Raw genomic sequence first — 24,149 nt, forward strand, 5'->3', positions numbered from 1 at the left:
CCGCACGGCATCAACACTGACTTCACCTTTTTCCAAATCTTCCCAGCCCCCACCACTTCATTCAGATCCAACCTTCCACTTCAGCACCACCCTCTTTAACTAACTGTCTTATCTGGCCATCTTCCTTTCCATCTATCTGCTCTACCCTCCCCATTAATCTATCACAATCACCTCCTATCTGCATCCACCTATTGGCATCCCACCTACCTTTCCCTCCAGTCCCAGCCCCTTTTTATCCTACAGAGTGTTCTAATAATAATTTTAAATAACTGACACGCAAACATTTCCTCATACTTACAAATAGATATTTCACATTGTCCTGTATTGTGTTCTGACTTGCAGTCAAATCAACTTTCAAACGTACTCAACAATGGGGAGTATCGCAACCTGGGAATTGTCTGCCTTTTATTTTTTCGAACCAACATTTTCTTTGATGCTATTAGATACCTCTGGAGCAGGTGGGACTTGAATCCAGGCTTCCTGGTTCAAAGGCAGGGCTACTCTTACTGCAGCACAAGAGATCTTTTGTTTGTTCATATGATTTAACTGCACCTTACACTTGGACATGTTGTTCCAAAGAAATGAATAAATTAAGAAAACAAAAAAAAAATTTTGGAGGGAATTCTGTAACTTGAAGGACTAATTTGTGACATATAACTCTCCAACCTAAGCCCTCTCATCAGGGTGCCTTGAATTAATGACAACTTGGATACAATGTTGAGTCGAGGGGACCTTTTGAAAATTAAAAATCATCAAACATTACCCCACCTGCCTTCTTGACTTGAGTGCTGGTAGTTGGTAAATGTGCATTAAATAAAGATAATAAGTTCCTGCTGTCAAGTTCAGATCCCTGCTGTGAGATTTCTGGATTTCCCACCCCTCCTCCCCACCTACAATCATAACTCTATCTGGAAAATATTCACTTATTGTCTTTTTAGATACAATTTCTATGGACTTTGTCAAAAACAGTGGAAATGATGAAAAGAAACAACTGCCAAATAATGCTTTCAGAAACTCTCAAGTCAATTAAACTGATGTTCTGGTGTATAACTTTCTTAAACATCTTGAAATCACATAGTGCTAAATAACAGTGTGACATCATGGGATTTAACAGTGTGCAGATGACACAATTCCAAATATAGGCTCAAATGTTCTTATTTTTTTAGAATCACAATTTCAACACAAAGAGACTGTTTTCCTTACTGTCCCAGATTTCAAATGAATCCCTTACTACCTTTTTAAGCATTCATCTCTTGCCTCTGAAATGTTGTGACTGAATTGGCTTCAAGATCCTTGCAGTAACATATTTTGTATTTTAATAATCTTTAGTATGGAAAACTTCTACCTCTTGCTTGATGCTTCCAATAGTACTGTGGACACAAAACCCCTTATACATTAATTAAAGGAAATAATCTTTCATTACTTACCCTTCCATAATTCTTTGTGCCTTTGAATAGGTCAAGTTTTGCACCTTCTTTAATAGGTACATCCACATACTGAATCAGAAAATTGTCTTGCACACACTTAAGAAATTCCTCTCCATCTAAACCTTTAAAGCTATGGCAGTCCCAGTCAATGTTTGGAAAGTTAAATTCCCTACCATAACTACCCTATTATTCTTACAGATAGCTGAGATCTCCTTACAAGTTTGTTTCTCAATTTCCCTCTGACTATTAGGGGGTCTATAATACAATCCCAATAAGGTGATCATCCCTTTCTTATTTCTCAGTTCCACCCAAATAACTTCCCTGGATGTATTTCTGGGAATATCCTCCCTCAGCACAACTGTAATGCTATCTCTTATCAAAAATGCCACTCCCCCTCCTCTCTTGCCTCCCTTTCTATTCTTCCTGTAGCATTTGTATCCTGGAACATTAAGCTGCCAGTCCTGCCCCATCCCTAAGCCATGTTTCCATAATTGGTATGATATCCCAGTCCCATGTTCCTAACCATGCCCTGAGTTCATCTGCCTTCCCTGTTAGGCCCCTTGAATTGAAATAAATGCAGTTTAATTCATTAGTCCTACCTTGTCCCTTCCTGCCCTGAATGTTTGACTCACTTCTACTCTCAGCTGTACCCATCTCAGATCGATCTCTTTCCTTACTATCTTCCTGGGTCCCATCCCCCCCACCTTACCAGTTTAAATCCTCCCTAGCAGTTCTAGCAAATTTCCCTGCCAGTATATTAGTCCCCTTCCAATTTAGGTGTAATTCGTCCTTCTTATACAGGTCACTTCTACCCCAAGAGAGATTCCAATGATCCAAAAATGTGAATCCTTCTCCCATACATCAGCTCCTCAGCCATGCATTCATCTGCTCTATCCTCCTCTTCCTGCCCTCACTAGCTCGTAGCACTAGGAGTAATCCAGATATTACTACCCTTGAGGACCTCTTTTTAAAATTTCTGCCTAACTCTCTGTAATCTCCCTTCAGAGTCTCAACCTATTCCCTTCCAATGTCGTTGGTTCCAACGTGGACAAGACCTCCTGCTGGCCCATCTCCCCCGTGAGAACATTCTGCACCCTCTCTGAGACATCCTTGATTCTGACACCAGGGAAACAACACACCATTCTGCTTTTTTTCTGCTGGCCACAGAAACGTCTGTCTGTACCTCTGACTGCAGAATCCCCTAACACAATTGATCTCTTGGAAGCCGTCATACCCCTCGTTGCATTAGAGCCAGTCTCAATACCAGAAACTTGGCTGTTCGTGCTACGTTCTCCTGAGAATCCATCACCCTCTACATTTTCCAAAACAGCATACCTGTTTGAAATGGGTATATCCACAAAAGACTCCTGCCCTTGGTGCCGACCTCTCTCACCCTTCCTGGAGTTAACCCATCTATGTGACTGTATCTGAGACTTTCCCCCCTTCCTATAACTGCCATCCATCACATACTGTAGCTGTTGCAAATTCCTCATTGCTTCTGTCTCTCCAACTGATCCACTCGATCTGATAAAATTCGCATCCAAAATTCGCATCCATTTATGGCAGATATAATCCGCAGTAACCCTTAAACTCTCTTTAAATCCCACATCTGCCAAGAAGTACATATCACTGCAAAGGCCATTTTTGCTCCTTCACAATCTACAGACCGAGAAAATAACACCGTCTTATTCCTCTACAAACACTGCCCCAGGTTAAATTAATAGCTATGGCTTATATTTTAAGTTTAATCAAGAGACTTCTCTCCAAACACACATAATCAAGAAAGAATCCATTATACTCACTACTGCAACCTTTCTCTTGGACAGACTTAAAACAACAATTAACTTATCTGATTCTGTGCTGTGAACTTCACCCAACATTTCTTCCAAGATTAGTTGTGAATTTCACTGTTTGTTAATTTTCCCAGATGCACTCAGATGTCCAGCGATACACGAATTCCCTCCTGCACTGTACCCTCACTATGTGCTTCCTTTGTCTGCTCTTCTCCCTTTTAAACTGCTGTTGTTTTGACTTTTTTTTTCCAAAGTTCCAAAACAGTGCAAGAGCATATAAAACAGTAATTGCTGCTCCTGGAATTCGAGGAAATCACCTCCAACACCTAAAATACCTCAAAAAAAAGGAGCAGCTCTTACAGCCAGAAATTTTTCCAGTCCATTTGCTCCCATCTTTTTTTTGGCTATCTTATTTTTCCATGTGTGTAATATCTTTTTCTCTCCCCTTTACTGACAATTGCTTGAAAATATTTCCTCTTTATTCACTTCTCTTCTGAACTATTTTGAATGACTCAAGTTTCCTTTTGTATTCTGCTCTAAATTTAGAATTTCCTATCGTCTTTAGAACTACATGTTTGCTCTTTTTTTGAATTGAATATACCTCAGCATTTGTCACTTAATTACCAATTAGAACATTATGTACCTTATTTTTTTTCTTGTATTTCTGCTGTCTTATTTCTTGTTGGTTTGGGTGTGGGATAAAATAATAGATCAGTTAAAGTATCATATGTTTCCTTTCATCTAATTTAAATGATCAAATTTCCAGTTCCGTGTTTTTATCTTTGACTCCTTTTTAAATTTATTTTCACCATGAACCGAAGGTAGATTTTGGTCATATTGGCCAAAGTATTCTCCTAACTTTTAAATTGTTTGCCTGTTATTTTGAATTAGATCTAGTACTGTATCCTTCTTAGATTTACATGCAACAAAACTGATTAAGGAAGCAGTGCCTTCAAAGAAACATTCTCCATTTTGACCTCAAACATTGTCTTCTTCCACTATACTTTAGGATTGTTAATTCTCTGAATTTTCTTCTGACCACAGGGTATCATTTCACACTTCTTTACACTCACTTTCATCTGCCATGTGTTTGCCCATTCCACTGGACCACTTCTTCTTGAAGTTTATCACTATCCTCTTCACCGGACTTCTAATTTATAGAACATAGAACATAGAACAATACAGCGCAGTACAGGCCCTTTAGCCCTTGATGTTGCGCCGACCGAAGCCTACCTAACCTACACTAGCCCACTATCCTCCATATAGGTAAAAACAATGACTGCAGATGCTGAAAATCAAATACTGGATTAGTGGTGCTGGAAGAGCACAGCAGTTCAGGCAGCATCCAACGAGCAGTGAAATCAACGTTTCGGGCAAAAGCCCTTCATCAGGAATAAAGGCACTATCCTCCATATGCCTATCCAATGCCCATTTAAATGGCCATAAAGAGGGAGAGTCCACCACTGCTACTGACAGGGCACTCCATGAACTCACAACTCGCTGAGTAAAGAATCTACCCCTAACATCTGTCCTATACCTACCAGCCCTTAATTTAAAGCTATGCCCCCTCATAATAGCTGACTCCGTACGTGGAAAAAGGTTCTCATGGTCAACCCTATCAAAACCCCTAATCATTTTGTGAACCTCTATCAAGTCACCCCTAAACCTTTTTTTCTCCAATGAAAACAGCCCCAAGTGCCTCAGCCTTTCCTCATATGATCTTCCTACCATACCAGGCAACATCCTGGTAAACCTCCTCTGCACCCGTTCCAGTGCCTCCACATCCTTCCTATAGTATGGCGACCAAAACTGCACACAATATTCCAGATGCGGCCGCACCAGACTCTTATACAACTGCAACATGACCTCAGGACTCCGGAACTCAATTCCTCTACCAATAAAAGCCAGTACGCCATATGCCTTCTTCACTGCACTATTTACCTGGGTGGCAACTTTCAGAGATCTGTGTACATGGACACCAAGATCCCTCTGCTCATCCACAGTACCAAGTACCCGACCATTAGCCCAGTACCCCATCTTTTTGTTACTCATACCAAAGTGAATCACCTCACACTTACCCACATTGAACTCCATTTGCCACCTTTCTGCCCAGCTCTGCAGCTTATCTATATCCCGCTGTAACCTGACACATCCTTCCTCACTGTCAACAACTCCACCGACTTTCGTATCATCCGCAAACTTGCTCACCCAACCTTCTAGCCCCTCCTCCAGGTCATTTATAAAAATGACAAACAGCAATGGTCCCAAAACAGATCCTTGCGGAACACCACTAGTAACTGCACTCCAAGATGAACCTTTACCATCAACTACTACCCTCTGTCTTCTTCCAGCCAGCCAATTCTTAATCCAAACCTCCAACTCACCCTCAATGCCATACCTCCGTATTTTTTGCAGTAGCCTACCATGGGGAACCTTATCAAACGCCTTACTAAAATCCATATACACCACATTTACTGCTTTATCCTCGTCCACCTCCTTAGTCACCTTCTCAAAGAATTCAATAAGGTTTGTGAGGCACGACCTGCCCTTCACAAAACCATGCTAACTATCCTTGATCACATTATTCCTATCCAGATGTTCATAAATCCTATCCCTTACAATTCTCTCTAAGACTTTGCCCACAACAGAAGTGAGACTCACCGGCCTATAGTTACTAGGGTTATCCCTACTCCCCTTCTTGAACAAGGGAACCACATTTGCGATCCTCCAGTCTTCTGGCACTATTCCTGTAGACAACGAGGACATAAAAGTCAAGGCCAATGGCTCTGCAATCTCCTCCCTTGCTTCCCAGAGAATCCTAGGATAAATGCCATCAGGCCCAGGGGACATCTATTTTCACCCTTTCCAGAATTTCCAACACCTCTTCCCTGCATACCTCAAAGCCGTCCATTCTAATTAATTGTGACTCAGTATTCACATCGGCAACAATGTCCTGTTCCTGAGTGAATACTGACGAAAAGTATTCATTCAGTGTCTCCCCAATCTCTTCAGCCTCCACACGCAACTTCCCACTACTATCCTTGACTGGACCTATTCCTACCCTAGTCATTATGTTTCATCTTCAAATTTTTCACTCAACCCTGTGCACTTAACTCCAAGTCATTAATATATATCATGACAAGCACTGGCCTGAGTACCCACACCTGGAGAAGCTCTAGCCTGGAAAAAACAAGCATTAGCCACTACACTGTTTCCTCACTCAGTCAATTTTGTATTCATATTACCAATTTCCCTTTTATTCCATAGATTTGTCAGCAAATTTACATCCTATCATCTGGCACTTATCCATCACCTTTTTGAAGTCCATATGTAATACTTCAACACATTACCCTCATCACACTCTCTGTTACCTCTTCAGATAGCCCTGGATTACAAATAGATCCATTTGAGTGCATTCCTAAGTCGACATGTACACAATTCAAGACAGTGTACTATAAAATAGCCATTCAGAAGTATGAGCAAATGTTTGTTGTCAGATCTTTAAAATTAATATTATTACACCTCTGTGTGATTGCATTGGTAAGTGCGAATGTTTGTAAGTCAGATGTTCGTAAATCAAGGGCAGCCTATATGTTAATTATGTTTGATTTTCTTTTACCAAGTCTTGCTGACTTGGCCTTAATTAGTCCAGTTAATTAGTTCAGTTAAATGTTAATTTTGTTTCCAAAACTGAGATTTAACTGACTGGTCTTTTAGTTAGTGAATTTATTGTTACTTTGTTTTTATGAACAAGGAAATCACAATTGGAAATGAGGGGTATTGTAGTGCAGTAGTAATGCCCCTACATCTAGACGAAAGGCCCCATTTAAAGTCCAACCTGCCCAGAGGTGTGTTGTGACATGTCTGAGCACACTGATTTTAAAAACATTAGTAATAATTGCAATTCTCAAGTACTCTGGAGCCGTCCTCATTGCTAAGGGAAATTGGAAGATTTTGGCTATGAGCACTGCAATTTCCACTTTTGCATCCCAAAGTATCCTCAGAGGTGTTGCCTCTGGTCCTTTATTTACCCACTTAAAATACTGATTGCCTTTCTAATACCTCCTCTTCATGTTTTTGGCTTAGCTGTACCTGCTTTAAAAAAGTCTTAAGCTACTATTCTCTTCCTTGGTAAGCACATGTAAAATATTAATTTAGTACCTGACTTCTGCCCTCTGCTTCTGCTTTTAAATCTCTTTATTTGTTTCCAAATCGTCCCACTTCTCACCTTACCACCTTATTATTTATACAGCAACATAGACTTCTGGTTATCTTTTATGTCATCTCTTCATAGAGTCATAGAGATGCGCAGCACGGAAACAGACCCTTCGGTCCAACTCGTCCATGCCAACCAGATATCCCAACCCAATCTAATCCCACCTGCCAGCACCCGGCCTATATCCCTCCAAACCCTTCCTATTCATATACCCATCCAGATGCTTTTTAGATGTTGCAATTGTACTAGCCTCCACCAATTCCTCTGGCAGCCCATTCCACATATGCACCACCCTTTGTGTGAAAAAGTTGCCCCTTAAGTCTCTTTTATATCTTTCCCCTCTCACTCTAAACCTATGCCCTCTAGTTCTGGACTCCTCCACCCCAGGGAAAAGACCTTGTCTATTTAGCCTATCCATGCCCCTCTCATGATTTGATAAGCCTCTATAAGATCACCCCTCAGCCTCTGACACTCCAGAGAAAACAGCCCCAGCCTATTCAGCCTCTCCCTATAGCTCAAATCTTCCAACCCTGGCACATCTTTGTAAATCTTTTCTGAACCCTTTCAAGTTTCACAACATCCTTCTGATAGGAAGGAGACCAGAATTTCACGCAATGTTCCAACAGTGGTCCTGTACAGCTGCAACATGACCTCCCAACTCCTGTACTCAATACTCTGACTGAAAAAGGAAAGCATACCAAACGCCTTCTTTACTATCCTATCTTCCTGTGATTCCACTTTCAAGGAGCTATGAACCTGCACTCCAAGGTCTCTTTGTTCAGCAACACTCCCTAGGACCTTACCATTAAGTGTGTAAGTCCTGCTAAGATTTGCTTTCCCAAAATGTAGCACGTTGCATTTATATAAATTAAACTCCGACTGCCACTCCTCAGCCCATTGGCCCATCCAATCAAGATCCTGTTGTAGTCTGAGGTAACCTTCTGAATTGTTCACTACACCTCCAATTTTGGTATTATCTGCAAAGTTACTAACTATACCTCCGATGTTCATATCCTAATCATTTATATAAATGATGAATAGTAGTGGATGCAGCACCAATCCATGTGTCGCTCCACTGGTCACAGGCCTCCATCTGAATAACACCCCTTCACCATCACCCTCTGTCTTCTACCTTTGAGCCAATTTTGTATCCAAACTGGTAGTTCTCCCTATATTCCATGAGATCTAACCTTGCTAACCAGTCTCCCATGGGGAACCTTGTCGAACGCCTTACTGAAGTCCATATAGATCACGTCTAACGCTCTGCCACATCAATCCTCTTGGTTACTTTTTCAAAAAACTCAAATCAAGTTTGTGAAACATAATTTCCCAAGCACAAAGCCACGTTGACTATCCCTTATCAGTCCTTGCCTTTCCAAATACATTACATCCTGTCCCCCAGGATTCCCTCCAACAACTTGCCCACCACCGACATCAGGCTTCACTGATCTGTAGTTCCCTGACTTGTCCTTGCCACCTTTCTTAAATAGTGGCACCTCACCCATGACTATCAATGATACAAATATCTCAGCAAGAGGACCTGCAATCAGTTGCCTAGCCTCCTACAGAGTTCTAGGGTACACCTGATCAGGTCCTGGGGATTTATCCACTTTTATGTGTTTCAAGACATCCAGCGCTTCCTCCTCTGTAATATGGACATTTTTCAAGATGTCACCATTTATTTCTACATTCTATATCTTCCATGTCCTTTTCTACAGTAAATATGATTCAAAATACTCGTTTAGTATCTCTCCCATCTCCTGTGGCTCCACACAAAGGCTGCGTTGCTGATCTTTGAGGGGCCCTATTCTCTCCCTAGTTACCCTTTTGTCCTTAATGTATTAGTAAAAACCCTTTGGATTCTCCTGAACCCTATTTGCCAAAGCTATCTCATGTCCCCATTTGCCCCCCGATGTCTCTCTTAAGTATACTCTTATTGCCTTTATACTCTTCCAAGGATTCACTTGATCTATCCTTGACATATGTTTCCTTCTTTTTCTTAACCAAACCCTCAATTTCTTTAGTCATCCAGCATTCTCTATACCTAGCAGCCTCTCCTTTCACCGTAACAGGAATATACTGTCTCTGGCCTCTAGTTATCTCATTTCTGAAGGTTTCCCATTTTCCAGCCGTCCCTTTACCTGTGAGCATCTGACCCCAATCAGCTTTTGAAAGTTCTTGCCTGATACTGACAAAATTAGCCTTCCTCCAATTTAGAACTTCAGCTTTTAGATCTGCTCTATCCTTTTCCATCACAATTTTAAAACTAATAGAATTATGGTCACTGGCTCCAAAGTGCTCCCTCACTGACACCTCAGTCACCTTATTTCCCAAGAGTTTGTCAGGTTGTGCACCTTCTGTAGCCAGTTCATCCACACACTGAATCAGAAAATTTTCTTGTACACAGTTAACAAATTCCTCTCCATCTAAACCTTAGTAGTTCGTGTTTGAAAAGTTAAAATCCCCTACCACAACTACCCTATTATTCTTGGAGATAACTGAAATTTCCTTACAAATTTGTTTCTCAATGTCCCACTGGCTACTGGAGGGTCTATAATAAATTCCAATAATGTGATCATCCCTTTCTTATTTCTCAGTTCCACCCAAATATCATCCCTGGATGTATTTCCAGGAATATCCTCCCTGACTACAGCTGTAATGCTATCCCTTATCAAAAACGCCACTCACCTTCCTCTCTTGCCTCCCTTTCTATTCCTGTAGCATTTGTATCCTGGTACATTAAGCTGCTAGTCCAGTTCATCCCTGAGCCATATTTCAGTAATTGCTAAGATATCCTAGTCCCGTGTTCATAACCATACCCGGAAAGCATCTGCCTTCCCTATTAGGCCTCTTGTATTGAAATAAATAGTTTAATTTATCAGTCCTACCTTGTTCTCTGCTTTGTCCCTGACTGTTTGACTCACTTCTGTTCTTAACTGTACCAGTCTCAGATCTCTTTCCTCACTATCTCTCTGGGTCCCACCACCCCCCAGCAACCATCTCCCCAATCCCCACCCCTTCTGCCCCCACCTTATTAGTAGAAATCCTTCTGAGCAGCTCTAGCAAATCTCCCTGCTAGTACATTAGTCCCCTTCCAATTCAGGTGCAATCCATCCTTCTTGTACAGATCACTTCTACCCCAGAGGAGATTCCAATGATCCAAAAATGTGACTCCTTCTCCCATATACCAGTTCCTCAGCCATGCATTCATCCACTCTATCCTCCTGTTCCTACCCTCACTAGCTCATAGCACCGGGAGTAATCCAGATATCACTACTTTCGAGGACCTCCTTTTTAAATTCCTGCCTAACTCTCTATATTCTCACTTCACATCCTTTTCCCTTCCTGTGTTGTTGGTTCCAATGTGGAAAATGACCTCCTGCTGGGCCCACTTTCCCCTTGAGAACATTCTGCACCCTCTCTGAGATGTCCTTGGTCCTGGCATTGGGGAGGTAACACACCATTCTGATTTTTCACTGCTGGCCACAGAAATGCCTGTGCCTCTGACTAGAGAGCCCCTAACACAATCGATTTCTTGGAGCCAGTCTCAATACCATAAATTTGGCTGATTGTGCTACATTCTTCTGAGAATCCATCACCCCTCACAATTTCCAAAACAGCATACTCGTTTGAAATGGGTATAACCACAGAAGGTTCCTGCACTACCTGCCTACCTCTCTTACCTTTCCTGGAGTTAACCCATCTATGTTACTGTATCTGCGGCTTTTCTCCCTTCCTATAACTGCCATCCATCAACACCCCCTAGCTCTTGTAAATTCCTCTAAATGTCGCTCCAACTGATCCATTCACAACCAACGGCATTTGTAGCAGATATCATCCTCAAGAACACGTAAACTCTCCCTGAACCCGTACATCTGACAAGAAGAGCATATCACTGTATTAAGGGCCATTTTTGCTTCTTCCAATCTGTAGACCCAGGAAATAGCACTGTCCTTTTCCTCTACAAAACACTGCTCCAGGCTAACTTAATAGTTATGGCTTATATTTTTAAATTTAATAAAGAAACACTTCTCAATAAAACATATAATCAAGAAAGAACCCACTCTACTCACTACTGCAAGCGAGGAGGTTGAACAGTTTACCAACACTTTCCACCCCGACCTCAAATTCACCTGGACCGTCTCAGACTCCTCCCTCCCCTTCCTAGACCTTTCCATTTCCATCTCGGGTGACCAAATCGACACGGACATTTATTATAAACCAACCGACTCCCACAGCTACCTAGACAGCACCTCCTCCCACCCTGCCCCCTGTAAAAACGCCATCCCATCTTCCCAATTCCTTCGTCTCCACCGCATCTGCTCCCAGGAGGACCAGTTCCAAAACCGTACCACTCAGATGGCCTCCTTCTTCAAGGACCGCAATTTCGCCCCAGACGTAGTCAACGATGCTCTCCACTGCATCTCTTCCACTTCCCGCTCCTCCGCCCTTGAGCCCTGCCCCTCCAACCGCCACCAGGACAGAACCCCACCTCCAAATGGACCCCACCACCAGGGACATAATTCCCTCCCCTCCTCTATCAGCATTCCGAAAAGACCACTCCCTCCGTGACTCCCTCGTCAGGTCCACACCCCCCACCAACCCAACCTCCACTCCCGGCACCTTCCCTTGCAACCGCAAGAAATGCAAAACTTGCACACACACCCTTACCTCCCTCCAAGGCCCCAAGGGACACTTCCATATCCGCCACAAATTCACCTGCACCTCCACACACATCATCTATTGCATCCACGGCACCCGATGTGGCCTCCTCTATATTGGGGAGACAGGCCGTCTACTTGCGGAATGTTTCAGAGAACACCTCTGGGACACCCGGACCAACCAACCCAACCACCCCGTAGCCCAACACTTCAACTCCCCCTCCCACTCCCCCCCAACACTGCATGTCCTTGGACTCCTCCATCGCCAGACCATGGCAACACGACGGTTGGAGGAAGAGCGCCTCATCTTCCGCCTTGGAACCCTCCAACCACAAGGGATGAACTCAGATTTCTCCAGTTTCCTCATTTCCCCATCCCCCACCTTGTCTCAGTCAAATCCCTCGAACTCAGCACCGCCTTCCTAACCTGCAATCTTCTTCCTGACCTCTCCACCCCCACCCCACTCCGGCCTATCACCTTCACCTTGACCTCCCTCCACCTATTGCATTCCCAATGCCCCTCCCCCAAGTCCCTCCTCCCTACCTTTTACCTTAGCCTGCTGGACACACTTTCCTCATTCCTGAAGAAGGGCTGACGCCCGAAACGTCGATTCTCCTGTTCCTTGGATGCTGCCTGACCTGCTGCGCTTTTCCAGCAACACATTTTCAGCACATTTAAAGCTATTCAACTTATCTGTTTCTGCACTGTGACCTCTCCCAAACAGGTTCTTCCAAGATCAGTTGTGAATTTCACTGTTTGTTAATTTTCCTCGATGCATTCCAATGTCCAGCAATACATGAATTCAACAGCAAAGGCAGTAACTGTTCAGGTTGACTGCTGTGTCAGTTAGCAGTGTGGGTTTCTCTCTCTCTCTTCTGCACTGACAATGTGCTGCCTTTGTCTGTCCTCTCCCTTTTAAGACTGCTGCTGTTTTGACTCTTTATTTCTCCAAAGTTCCAAAACAATGCAACAGCATATAAAACAGTAATTGCTGCTCCTGGAATTTGACGAAATCTCCTCCAAAACCTAAAATACCTCAAAAAAGGAGCAGCCTGTTACAGCCAGAAATTTTTCCAGTCCTCCAGCTTGAATTACCCAGAATCCTCATGCATTGTTTGTCTCATAATTCTTACTGGTGTTAACAATTTAACATGTCATATGTCTTTTTGTGCTTCATCTTACTGTTTATCTCTTTACTCGTCCAGGGGGTGAGCTCCAGTTTTTGTTAACCTAACATACCCCCTTCTATCCCAGCCATCTCCTGTAAAGCAACCCATTATTTGATTAATGCAAATAACACGAAAGTGCTTTATCTTGTGCTTTATGTGTGTTTTAATGTTAGTTTTTCTATTTGTAAATAATTTAATGCACACTACTTTTAGAATGCTGGATTACTTTTGTATGTTTGAATTTTAATGACTAGTACTGAATCAGTTTTGTTTTTAGTTTCACAATCATCATTTTTCTCACTGTGGAGCCAAAAGGTTAAGTGCTCAGACCCCCAAACAAGAGATTTAGGTTGTGAAAGACCATTTGCTATCCAATGATTTAGGACTGGAGTGACCAGGGAAAGAACTTCTGCACCTATTCTTGTGCATCTTTGTTCTTATGCTTGGTTTGTCCCAGTTCGCTTGGTGTTGATTTGGGTAGTAATCCTAAATTACTTTATTCTACCAGTAATGTGGATGTAAGCATGATGAAGTAATTCCACCCCTTTATTCACAGTATATACATTATGACCATTTAGGTTGTTCCCTGTCTTCATCTCAAACTGCTCAACTGATCTGCTTATGTCATGATTACGTCATCAATTACATTATTGACCGATTTACATTAATGCTTTACTCCACATACAACGTATTGTTCTTGAGAAAGGGTCTCATTTGTTGTCTGACAGATGTAAAGATCCCAGATCCCATTTGAAGAAGAGTGAGGGATCTCTCCAAAAGTCCTGGCCAACACTAATCTCTCAAATGTACCCCAAAAATTGATCATGAATAAAAATAGAGAATGCTGGAAATAGTGTGTGTTATTCTCTGCACTCATTTCCTGGAGAACGTTGTTTTAATGTATTGTAACTTTCTTTTTTCTCTCTATTCATGAAAGAAGATTGGCGGAATTTCTGCAGCTCAGACTCTTTGAGTATTGCATGAAACAAGGCATATTCTTGGATTATTATGTTTCCGGGTTTTGGTGGGCAAAAGAACAGAAATTTACACTGACACAAATATCTACCTTCATGACTCTATTGAAAATTATTTTGGTGAATGTCGGTGGTAAGTATGATCTAAGTTGATGCATGATCAATCAGGAGAGAGTAAGGCAATTAATGAAAACTTGCTCTCATCAAATTAGCAAATATGTTGCTCTCCTGCATCCGTTATAGATGCCATTCAGGCCAGTATAACTAGTCATGATATTTCATTATGATTGGTTGCATATAACATGCTTTGAGACATTTCTGATGTGCGTAATAAGAAATCTGGTTAAATACAAGTCTTTCTTTCCATGAAAAGAATGAGAATAAATTATTGTCTTCCTGTTGCAGTCGTGATTATTGTGACTTAATCAACAAACTACTCTGGAACACTTTTTTTCCTTTTCCTCAGCCTGCTATCCTGATATGTCTTAATTCATGCCAGGATCATCCTAGAAATAGTATTTGGAAATCGTTCTCACTCATATTTAATCCCATAAAGTTTAATGTTATTTAACAACATTTTATAAAAGTGATGGTCTTTTGGTTGTGCATTTTTGCTTAGTAAAGAGAATGTTTAATTTTTTAAAAGTTTACTTTCCTGTATATCTGTATAAGGGAAATTGCTCCATCTGTTGGTGGTCAGTCAGATATGAACATGCTGCACCTCCACAACCAAACAAAGAAATAAGCTGAGTTGAGTAAGCAAATAAAGATGTGAAGCTGTAGCATGGAAGGAGGGGGCTGCAGCCTGTGAAAGAATGCCTGAGGTGTGTGAAACCAGAACTAGATGTTACTTATCTACATCATTTTTGCTTACATCTAGGAATAATCCAATGGATTGAGACTTGGGCAATTGGAGTGCGAGATTGCTTGGTGGGATTCCAGGTTGATGCTTCAAAAACCTTTTGGAAGACAGCTAACTTTGGATAACAAGCTGAGAAATTTCAGGCAAAATGGAGTTGGGCCAAGAGGACTGATGCACGAAAATACTTAAGTTCATTGAAGGGACTTATGGGTGTATGTGGATGCTGTGAACGAGAAAAGGGAGCTACTCATACTGGGAAAGGGCCTCGAGTTACTGGGGTAATCAGGAAAGGGAAGTACCAACAGGGAAAGGTGCAGAGTTCCTCAGGCATTCAGGAATGGGAAGTGCTGGCGGTACCTTGGCTTGCAGTTCACTTCCTTAGCATTCTCAACACTGAATCATGTACACACCACTAAATGTTACCAGCCTCTCCAATGCTTCTAGTTAAGGCAACTGCTAAGCCTGACCATAAATCTTTCATACACTTTGTTTTTCAGCTTCTCTCCCACTTCTGCCTCTGTCACCACTACTTTTCATGCACTCTCCAGTCATATCTGTTTAATTCTTTGTTCATTTGTGGCTGGCTTCCTTTCCCATCCTTCACTTCTGTGTCACTCTGGCTTTTCTCTTCCTGTGCCAGTTTCTGTTTGTCTCAATGTGTACTTTTCTCTTGTTTTCTCAACTCTTCTACTTCTCTCATATTTTCTTTCATCCCAGCATTGTGTTGTAAAAACTTTTACATCCACGTGCGAGGCATACTTGGATTTTGTTGAACTCTTGGAATGAAACTTGAACACACAACCTTCCACCTTTGAGACAAGAGAGCTACTTCCACACCAAGACTGATACGTTTAAGGTTAAAAAGGAAATTGACAAAGGTCCACATTTAAAAATTGTTTTCTTTGTTGATGGGATCAAATCCCAGGATTATATTAAAATTAGGAATTTAGTAGTAAGAAGCAAAGTTAGGGAGAGTTTGCCCCATCCAAAATGCAATAGATTTATGAACTATGTTGCCAGAAAGATAATTGAAGTAAATAAGTAATTGTATTTAAATAGCAATTAGAGATCTGCTTTGGAGAGAGCAGAAATTGAGGAGTGTGACAAGAGGATGGATTAGTTGACTTTTGATATTGTAGATCACCAAAGTTTCTCATTTTGCTGCAATGAAAGTTCAGAATGCACCTTGGTTATCTGAAAAATTACACTTTGAGTGTAGCAGTTCTTCAGGAGAATGTTGGAGTATCAGATCAAAACTTTGTTCAAGACTCTTCTGTAGTTTGAACTCACAACCTGCCGTTAGTCTGAATGGCAGACGTTCATCACGTGTAAGGATTTTAAAATAGTAATGTTCATTTCTTGTATCACCTTAAGTTTCTTACCAGTAGTCCTTGCATTTTGCAAAGTTCTTGACACCTTGCTAGAGTGGCATTTCTTAGTTACTTGGTAGCTTCTGATATCTCGTCCATGTGGACATGAACACCAAATGTCTTACTGTTGGACTGAGAGGGCTTTACAGCCAAGTCTAATTCTGACCTCATTCACACAATGCACATTTTACAGGGCTCACACAATAAGAAATAGGAGCAGGTTCCCTGGTTGTCGTTTCCACTCCTTGAATGGCATTGAAGTCAGTTGTAGGAGCCTTGCTATTGACATGTCTGAGACCAAGTAAGGATCAAACCTAGGAAACTTTCGTCTTTGCAGTTCAACCACTGTCTGGATTGTCATTAGTGAGATAAGATGTACATTCTTTACATGGATTTCACATCCATGTCAACTGCAAGGAAAGAATATTCCAAATTAAGCAAATGAATAAGATAGTGGAAGGATTATAATTCTGCCAACCTTACTGCTTGACAGTTGAATTAATAAGATTTTGATGCCGCATTCATAAAAGATACATGTTTAATTTGGTGGTAGATAAAACAAACTTTCAAAAATATGTGTTACTCTCTTCTTAATGCTTCTTCATTTTATACTGAATGGATTATCTTCTAAGAGAATCGGTCACTTACTCAGTGTTATGTTTTATTGCAGAGAAACGCTTGTCATTGCTCGATAATTTAAAAGAATTCAAGAACATCATGGCTAAAGTTGTTCAGTCAAGTTCAGAAAAGAATGATGACGGGGAATTCTTCACTGTAGACCAAGGCAAAGCCATTATTAGTTACATGAAAATCAGGTACCAATTCTTTTTCTTCATCAGTGTCAGTAGCGCCCAAGTTGTAGCTGTTCAGCCACAGTAAGGGGCTTTTCTTCAAGATCAATATCATTCACCCTTTCATATTCAGGGGCATTTTGAATTTTTCTCAGTATAAATTGGAGCAAAAGTGAAAAAGATGGACTTCTTTTCGGTTTTCTCAGTTTTCTAAATCTTCTTGTAAACCAACTAAACATGAAATACTTTGGCATGTCTTAAAGCAAATGTAATTTGGAGGGAACAAGTTTTGTAGTTACTATAGTCTTTTGTGATGTCATCACAACAGATGTCATCATATAGTGTAACCTAGGTGAAATATAAAATCTTGAGAAACAGTCCAGTTCTGCATTTAGGAAATAATACTGATATACAAAAGGAGTCAAATACTTTACATGCTGTTAAACCACTGTAGCTTACTGTGTATCTCTTGCTGTTTGTTTGTCCGTCTGTCTCTCCCACACATTCTTTGTGTCACTTGTCTCTTCCTCCCACTTCAACTCTTTTTTTTGTTTTTTTCCCCTTCTCCCTCCTGTTGTCTTCATTTTGTTAAATCAGTGCTTTGCGAACATGTACATGTCAAAAATCAAACACACTTTATGCATGAAAAACCAAACTTTTCTTTGTCTTTGGCAATATTAATAGTCCTTTTTTAAAAGATTACCTTCCACAGTAACAAATATGAGATAATTAAAGTCATCGCAGACAGTCTTCAAAGTAGTTGCAAATGTAGCAAAATAATTCATACACCAACTTTCTAAGATTAATGTCATAGAAGATCTGCTAGTAATGTGGTGAAATATTACCACTTGACTGTGGGAGGAGATAAAAGCATCGTCAGTGGACCGTGTAATGCAGAGCATATTATTACGTTGTATTCGCACCATGACTTCAAATGGAATTCAAACAACATTGCTCATCATGTTGCCATGTGGAGTATCTGCAGTTGGACTGTCTTGGTTTGAAAAGTTCTTGATTCTTCATTTGTTGATCAGAAGTGTTCATGGCATTGAAGCTCTGACCTGAACTGGCTCTTTTAAAATTTCACATTCTTTCCATTTAAGTGCTTCATGGTTTAAGATGCTTACTTTTTCCAACCATAATGCAGAAATGCACAGATGCAAGACGATTTCTTCTCAAATTATTTAATTTGAAAAGTGGCTTAACATTTGAAAAGGCAATCTCTTAGTGGTTAGAAATATGGTCAGCCATCAAAGTCATAACTCAAGTGGGAATAGTATGTCAGAAAAAAATCTTTCGTCCTGCAGAAACATAAGTGAACGCTGCAGTTTTGATGAATCTGTTACCAGTGTTTGATTAACAGCTTCTTGTTTAGTCAAGAGATCCACCTACTCTTGCCAAAAATGTATTGTTCACTTGATTGTATCAGGTGGGCGTGAATCCACTATTGGCCTTTTTTCCTGAGCTACAAATATAAATTAGCTCAATTTTGTGTGTTTTAAGTGCATGGGGCTGTTCATACAACGAATAAATTATCAGTGTCTCCCAAAGGAGAGATTATTGTTCAAGAAGCCAGTAAGTTCTGTAACATATCAGTTAATCAACTGACTGTTGCAAGTGGATTTTGCAAACTATTTTAAATTGTTAGTTTATTTTTAACTAACCTGTTCAGATTTGCCATTATATATTTCTGGTGCAGTTGTGACTTGAACCCAGGTTTTCTGATCCAGAGGTAGGGACATTATCATTGCCAAATAAGTGCTTCTTGTAGCTGGTACACACTACTGCCATTGTGCACTGGTGTTGGAGGGAGAGAATGTTTTCAGATGTTGAATGGAGTACGACTTGAGTGGCCTGCTTTATCTTAGATGGTGTTGAGGTTCTGGCATGTTGGAGCTGCACTCACCTAGCACGTGGAGAGTATTCAATCACATTAGTGACTTGTTCCTTTAGATGCTGGACATGCTGTAGGGAAATGAGATAGTGAGTTATTTGTTGAAAAATTTTTAACTTTTGAAAACTTCTGTTAGCTTTCTATCTGAGATTGCTTAACAAACGTTTATCTAAAATATTAAGAGAGATGTGGCAAAGACAGGTATGGGTATATGGAGTTAGGCAACGGATCAGTCATGATCTCATTGAATGGAGGAACATCCTTGGGGCTGAATGGTCCGTTCCTAATCTTATGTTCCCATGACATATTGTTATCAAATAAGTATTTATACAGTTAATACAGGCACCTTGGTAAAAATCGTGCTAAAAAGCTTCTGAATGGATTATATATGTGTTGGTTGTGCTAACCTGATTGATCTTGCTAGCATGGGAAGAGGCTTGAAAAGGAAAAATTATTTAGACTTTGAATGATAATGTTAATTAAAGTCTACATGATTTATATTGTATGTTTGAAATTATGAATGTCTTTGTTCGAAACTACATGAAAGAGTTTTCTATTCGTAACCAAAGTTAGGTGTTTCTCAAATGTTTGTGGTTAACCTTTGTTTAAAAACTGACAGTGCTTTAAAATTTTATTTAAAAAAAAAAGTGGGTGGCACAGTGGCTCAGTGGTTAGCACTGCTGCCTCACAGCACCAGGGTCCCAGGTTTGATTCCAGCCTCCAGCGACTGTCTGTGTGGTGTTTGCACATACTCCCTGTGTATGCGTGGGTTTCCTCCGGGTGCTCCAGCTTCCTCCCACATTCCAAAGATGTGCATGTCAGGTAAATTGGCCATGCTAAATTGCCCATAGTGCTAGGTGCATTAGTCAGAGAGAAATGGGTCTGGGTGGGTTACTCTTCGCAGGGTCGGTGTGGACTGGTTGGGCCAAAGGGCCTGTTTCCACACTGTAGGTAATCCAATAAAAATGATGCATTGATATATATCTCCTGTATGTCATGTAGTGGTTGGAGAAGCTATAGGCGCACTTTTAGTGTATGCTGTGCGCTCTTTGAACTTGTTTCCCTGGTGTAGATCAGCTGCTGAATTCTCATTTCTCTTGAGGGTTGTAAATCTATCCCATCAAACATCAGCCAGCTGCAATAATAGAATCATATAAAGGAGAAGCAAATGATGCAGCTAATTTATCTTTCATTCACTGAGGCTCAAGCTCCTTTTTCTATTCTAACAACCCGTTCCTATATGATAAAATTATATTCTTCACCGTGGCTAGAGAACGGTTACTGGGCTCCATCAATGCCGGAGTTGGTGATGCAACACATTGCTGCTTTAAACTTTTTAAGTTATCAGATATTTTCAGTGCGTTCATACAGATAACAGTTAACAGCTATGATGCAACAAAAATGAATAACCTTTTGAAAAAACTGTAAAATTTATTAAATAACCATTGTATTTGCCAGAAGACTTGATTAAATCATTCTAAATATTCTTAGTTAAGCCACACTAAACGTATGAAGATAATTCTACAGGTGCAACATTCAAAATGCACAAGTGCACAGAACATAATTTCTGAAAACTGGGTTTTCTGATTAGTTGCAGAAATTTTGGGTATCTAGACATTAACCCTATTTTTAAAAAAAGCCTTAAAGGAAATTTGAATTTAGATCTTCTGAATAATGGAAGAATTGGATTTGATTTGAATCAATAAGCTATTTGAGAGAAGGCAGTTAAAGAGAACCAAAGGATATAGTTATAAGTGACCTAAACACAGAATTGATTAGCAAGGTGGATAGCCAATCTTTGTCACAGAGAGTTGTTGATCTTTTAGACCAGGTCTCCTGCAATCAGAAAGCTACTGGATGAGTTCCATGCCGTCATTGCTGTGCTCCAGAGCTAATTGGGCCATTGGTCAATGTGTAAGCAGGCCAGTGTGACCTCTTGGAACTCTAAGGACCAGAAAAAAGTTCTTAAATTTTCTTTCCCTCATTTGTACCTCATACAGTTATGCAATATGGAAACAGGCCCTTCGGTCAACCAGTCCATGCCAAACATAATCCCAAACTAAACTAGTCCCATGTCTGCCTCTGGCCCATATCCCTTCAAACCTTTCCCATTCATGTACTTACCTAAGTGTCTTTTAAAAGTTGTAACTGTGTCCGCATCCACCATTCCCTCAGGAAGTTTATTCCACACGTGAACCATTTTCTGTGTAAAGGAATGTCCCTCGTGTCTTTTTCAAATCTCTCTCATCTCACCTTCAGAATTTGCCCCTTTGTCTTGAAGTTCCCCATCATGTTTCTCTCTTTGCATGTTGTAGACAATTGCTTGGCTGATGAGAGTGAAAAGGGAAATAAAAGATTATAGAGACCACGTTGTGAAGGTGCACCACTAATGTTTGGGACAAACACAATTGAAACCAGGTTTTTTTTCTTGTCCCTTGTTTTCACAAGTTCTAGATGTTGCTCCTCATGTTGCCTTTGTCTTATTCCCTGACAAAAGTATATGAATTCTCATTGACTAACAACAGAACTTAGCTGGCATGCCAAGCTCCTGTCACGATAATGTTTATTCAACATTTTAACAGGAAACTGATGTTTTATACACTACTTAAAACATTAAAGATTTCAGAATCAATTCAAGGAAAATGCCCAGTTAAGACAATTTTCTTAAGTGGGTTCAAGAGAAGATCAGATTCATGCAGCCTGTATTGAAAAGCTGGAACTGGAACAGTCATTAACCTGTAATCTAGCTGTGAGACAGTAGTGGAAAGTTGATTAAAATGTTAAGTACAATCATCTATATAGATGTCTATAAGATGTCTTTCAAGAACTTTATTCACTAAGATGTCTATTATTTCTGATTTTGTAATGTACAAGACAACATTTGCATTTGGCAAAATAATTAGACAATATGAGTTTTTTTTAGAAAATGCATTGATAAGATTAGAATGAAATGTTTGAATGTGTGCATTTGAAAAGGTAATGGTTCTGAACACATAAATGCTCCTGCTTCATTAGCTCCATTCATTCTATTGGTGTCACACACAGTCTGTAGGTGGAAATGCGGTGTTCTACATTAGCTTTCAGGGGTGTGGACGTATATGCATCAGCTCTGTAATGTTCCAGTAATAATGCCCAAGCAAGTGTGAATGTACTTACTGCTATCATGCAATAAATCTTTTTGTTCATTAAGAACAAAGATTCTTCTGTAGATACTGTAGTGGTGTATCCTCTATTAGTATTCATTAGATTAGCCCAAGACAAAACGAAGAAAAAGGATATTTGGCGGCAGTGTACTCCAAACAACCCATATCCAGTACCACATACTGGTGAAGATGGCAAATTCAACTAGGTGCCAACATATGGGGAAAATACCACAGGTCAATGGAAGTAAATCACTTTTATCTTTCAAAGGGAAATTTGGTACTGGATTAGAAAGGAAAAATTGTTGGGAGCTGTTGAAAAACAGCAACGGAGTGTAAGAAGTTGATTAGTTGGTTGAATGATTGGTGTGATCAGTGATGTTAATGCTATAATTTTCTGTATGATCCTTCAGTGGTGATTTTTGAACCCCTACCCATTAATTTTCCATCCGTATTTCTTCTTCCTACCCCCAGATTTCTTGAAGGCAGTCACTTGGGTGGGTACAGTTTCATAAGTGACAGTATATAAGTATTATGCCCAAGAGGCCTTTACTTCTGTATTCTAGGTTTATTGACAAGATGATTGTCTTGGAGGTCCATTTAACCCAGATCATTTGTGCCTTTACTGATGCACACAAATCCAACAGAGTTCTCAGGATGTAAATTGATGGCAAAAAAACCGAACAGTTATTCACGCTTTAGTACATAGTTCTTGGAAACAATTTTAGCATGACTGCAGCTGCCAGCTAACTCCAAGAACAGAACTAGAAAAAGAGATTTCACAATATATAAAACTGGGAAGCTAGTTTTCCCCTAAGTCCTATGAATCAACATAAGTATGCAACAAATAATTTGCTCTCTGACAGGATAGCTAAAGTAGGTGCGTTAAACCATATCTATTTCCATACTGTGTTATTATACTATTTTGGAAGATTTCAGGGTTTAGCAGAAAACCAGAGTTGAGCTTGACTTATGATATCAGCATAGTCCATAAATTTGTTTATTTCTTGGCATCTCCTTTTTCATTTCACCGATGCTACATTGAGTAGAGGATATTGCTATCAAGCTGATTGGTCTTGCAGTGTCACCTCCAGTTCGAAACTGTGCGGCAAATTTGTTGTTGAGCTGCCTGAATCTTGCTTAGAGAAGCAGGGAGCAGTGTCTCTAAATTCAGATAGTCAGATGGTTATTGATAGAATATTGGAATTTGGTCTGTAGTTGTTTCTAAACAATTCCAAACCATGTGTTCTATTCCAGAAAACCTGATGGTGAAGGTCTTGGGAGCTTCCTGGCATTTGTGTGCTTTATTTTTATTTTTTTTTCACAAACTTGTCTTTCTTTATATGATTCTTTGAAAGAAAGGAATTTTCATTAAATGATTAGCTTCTTGTCTGAGTTTTTGGTGTGGAGTTTGATTCATGTTGCAGGTTATCAGTTCTGTAGATTGTGCTTAGTATGAAGTTAATTTTTAAACAGTATTAAAAGCAGAATATACATACCAAACATGTATTCCCTAAACTGATTATCACCATTTCAGTTAGTTCTTATTTATAGGAGTACTTTTTTTTCAATACCCATGGAAGTTTTTTTTTAATTTAACCTACTTTTCTAATTAACATGTTCAGAGATGTTATTACACATCTCTGGAGCAGGAGAAACTTCAACCCAGTAGTTCTGTCAGGCAAGGGGCAGGAACACTATCACTGCACCACAAGAGTGCTTATTAGTTTATAGGAGTACCATTGAATCTTCAGTTAAAACCCAGCACCTGTGCATAATTAAATACAGTAAGCAGGTTCCCTTTTTTATCTTTAAATAAAAGTTAAACTTTATTTGTACAACCAAAATTTCA

General features: G+C 40.2%; 1 protein-coding gene across 2 annotated transcripts in view; it reads left to right on the top strand.

Annotated features, from left to right (window-relative positions):
• cabcoco1 (ciliary associated calcium binding coiled-coil 1) overlaps nt 1-24,149 on the top strand; it is a 126,553-nt gene that overhangs the window by 26,193 nt on the left and 76,211 nt on the right. The window contains exons 3-4 of one of the 2 annotated variants that reach the window (XM_072557930.1): nt 14,204-14,373; nt 17,143-17,287. In XM_072557930.1, the coding sequence (XP_072414031.1) occupies nt 14,204-14,373; nt 17,143-17,287 (315 nt within the window). The remainder of the gene's footprint in view (nt 1-14,203; nt 14,374-17,142; nt 17,288-24,149) is intronic. The other variant, XM_072557931.1, reaches the window with a different exon arrangement.

Source organism: Chiloscyllium punctatum, chromosome 38 (genome assembly GCF_047496795.1).
Source record: "Chiloscyllium punctatum isolate Juve2018m chromosome 38, sChiPun1.3, whole genome shotgun sequence".
In the NCBI taxonomy this organism is placed as follows: Eukaryota; Metazoa; Chordata; class Chondrichthyes; order Orectolobiformes; family Hemiscylliidae; genus Chiloscyllium; species Chiloscyllium punctatum.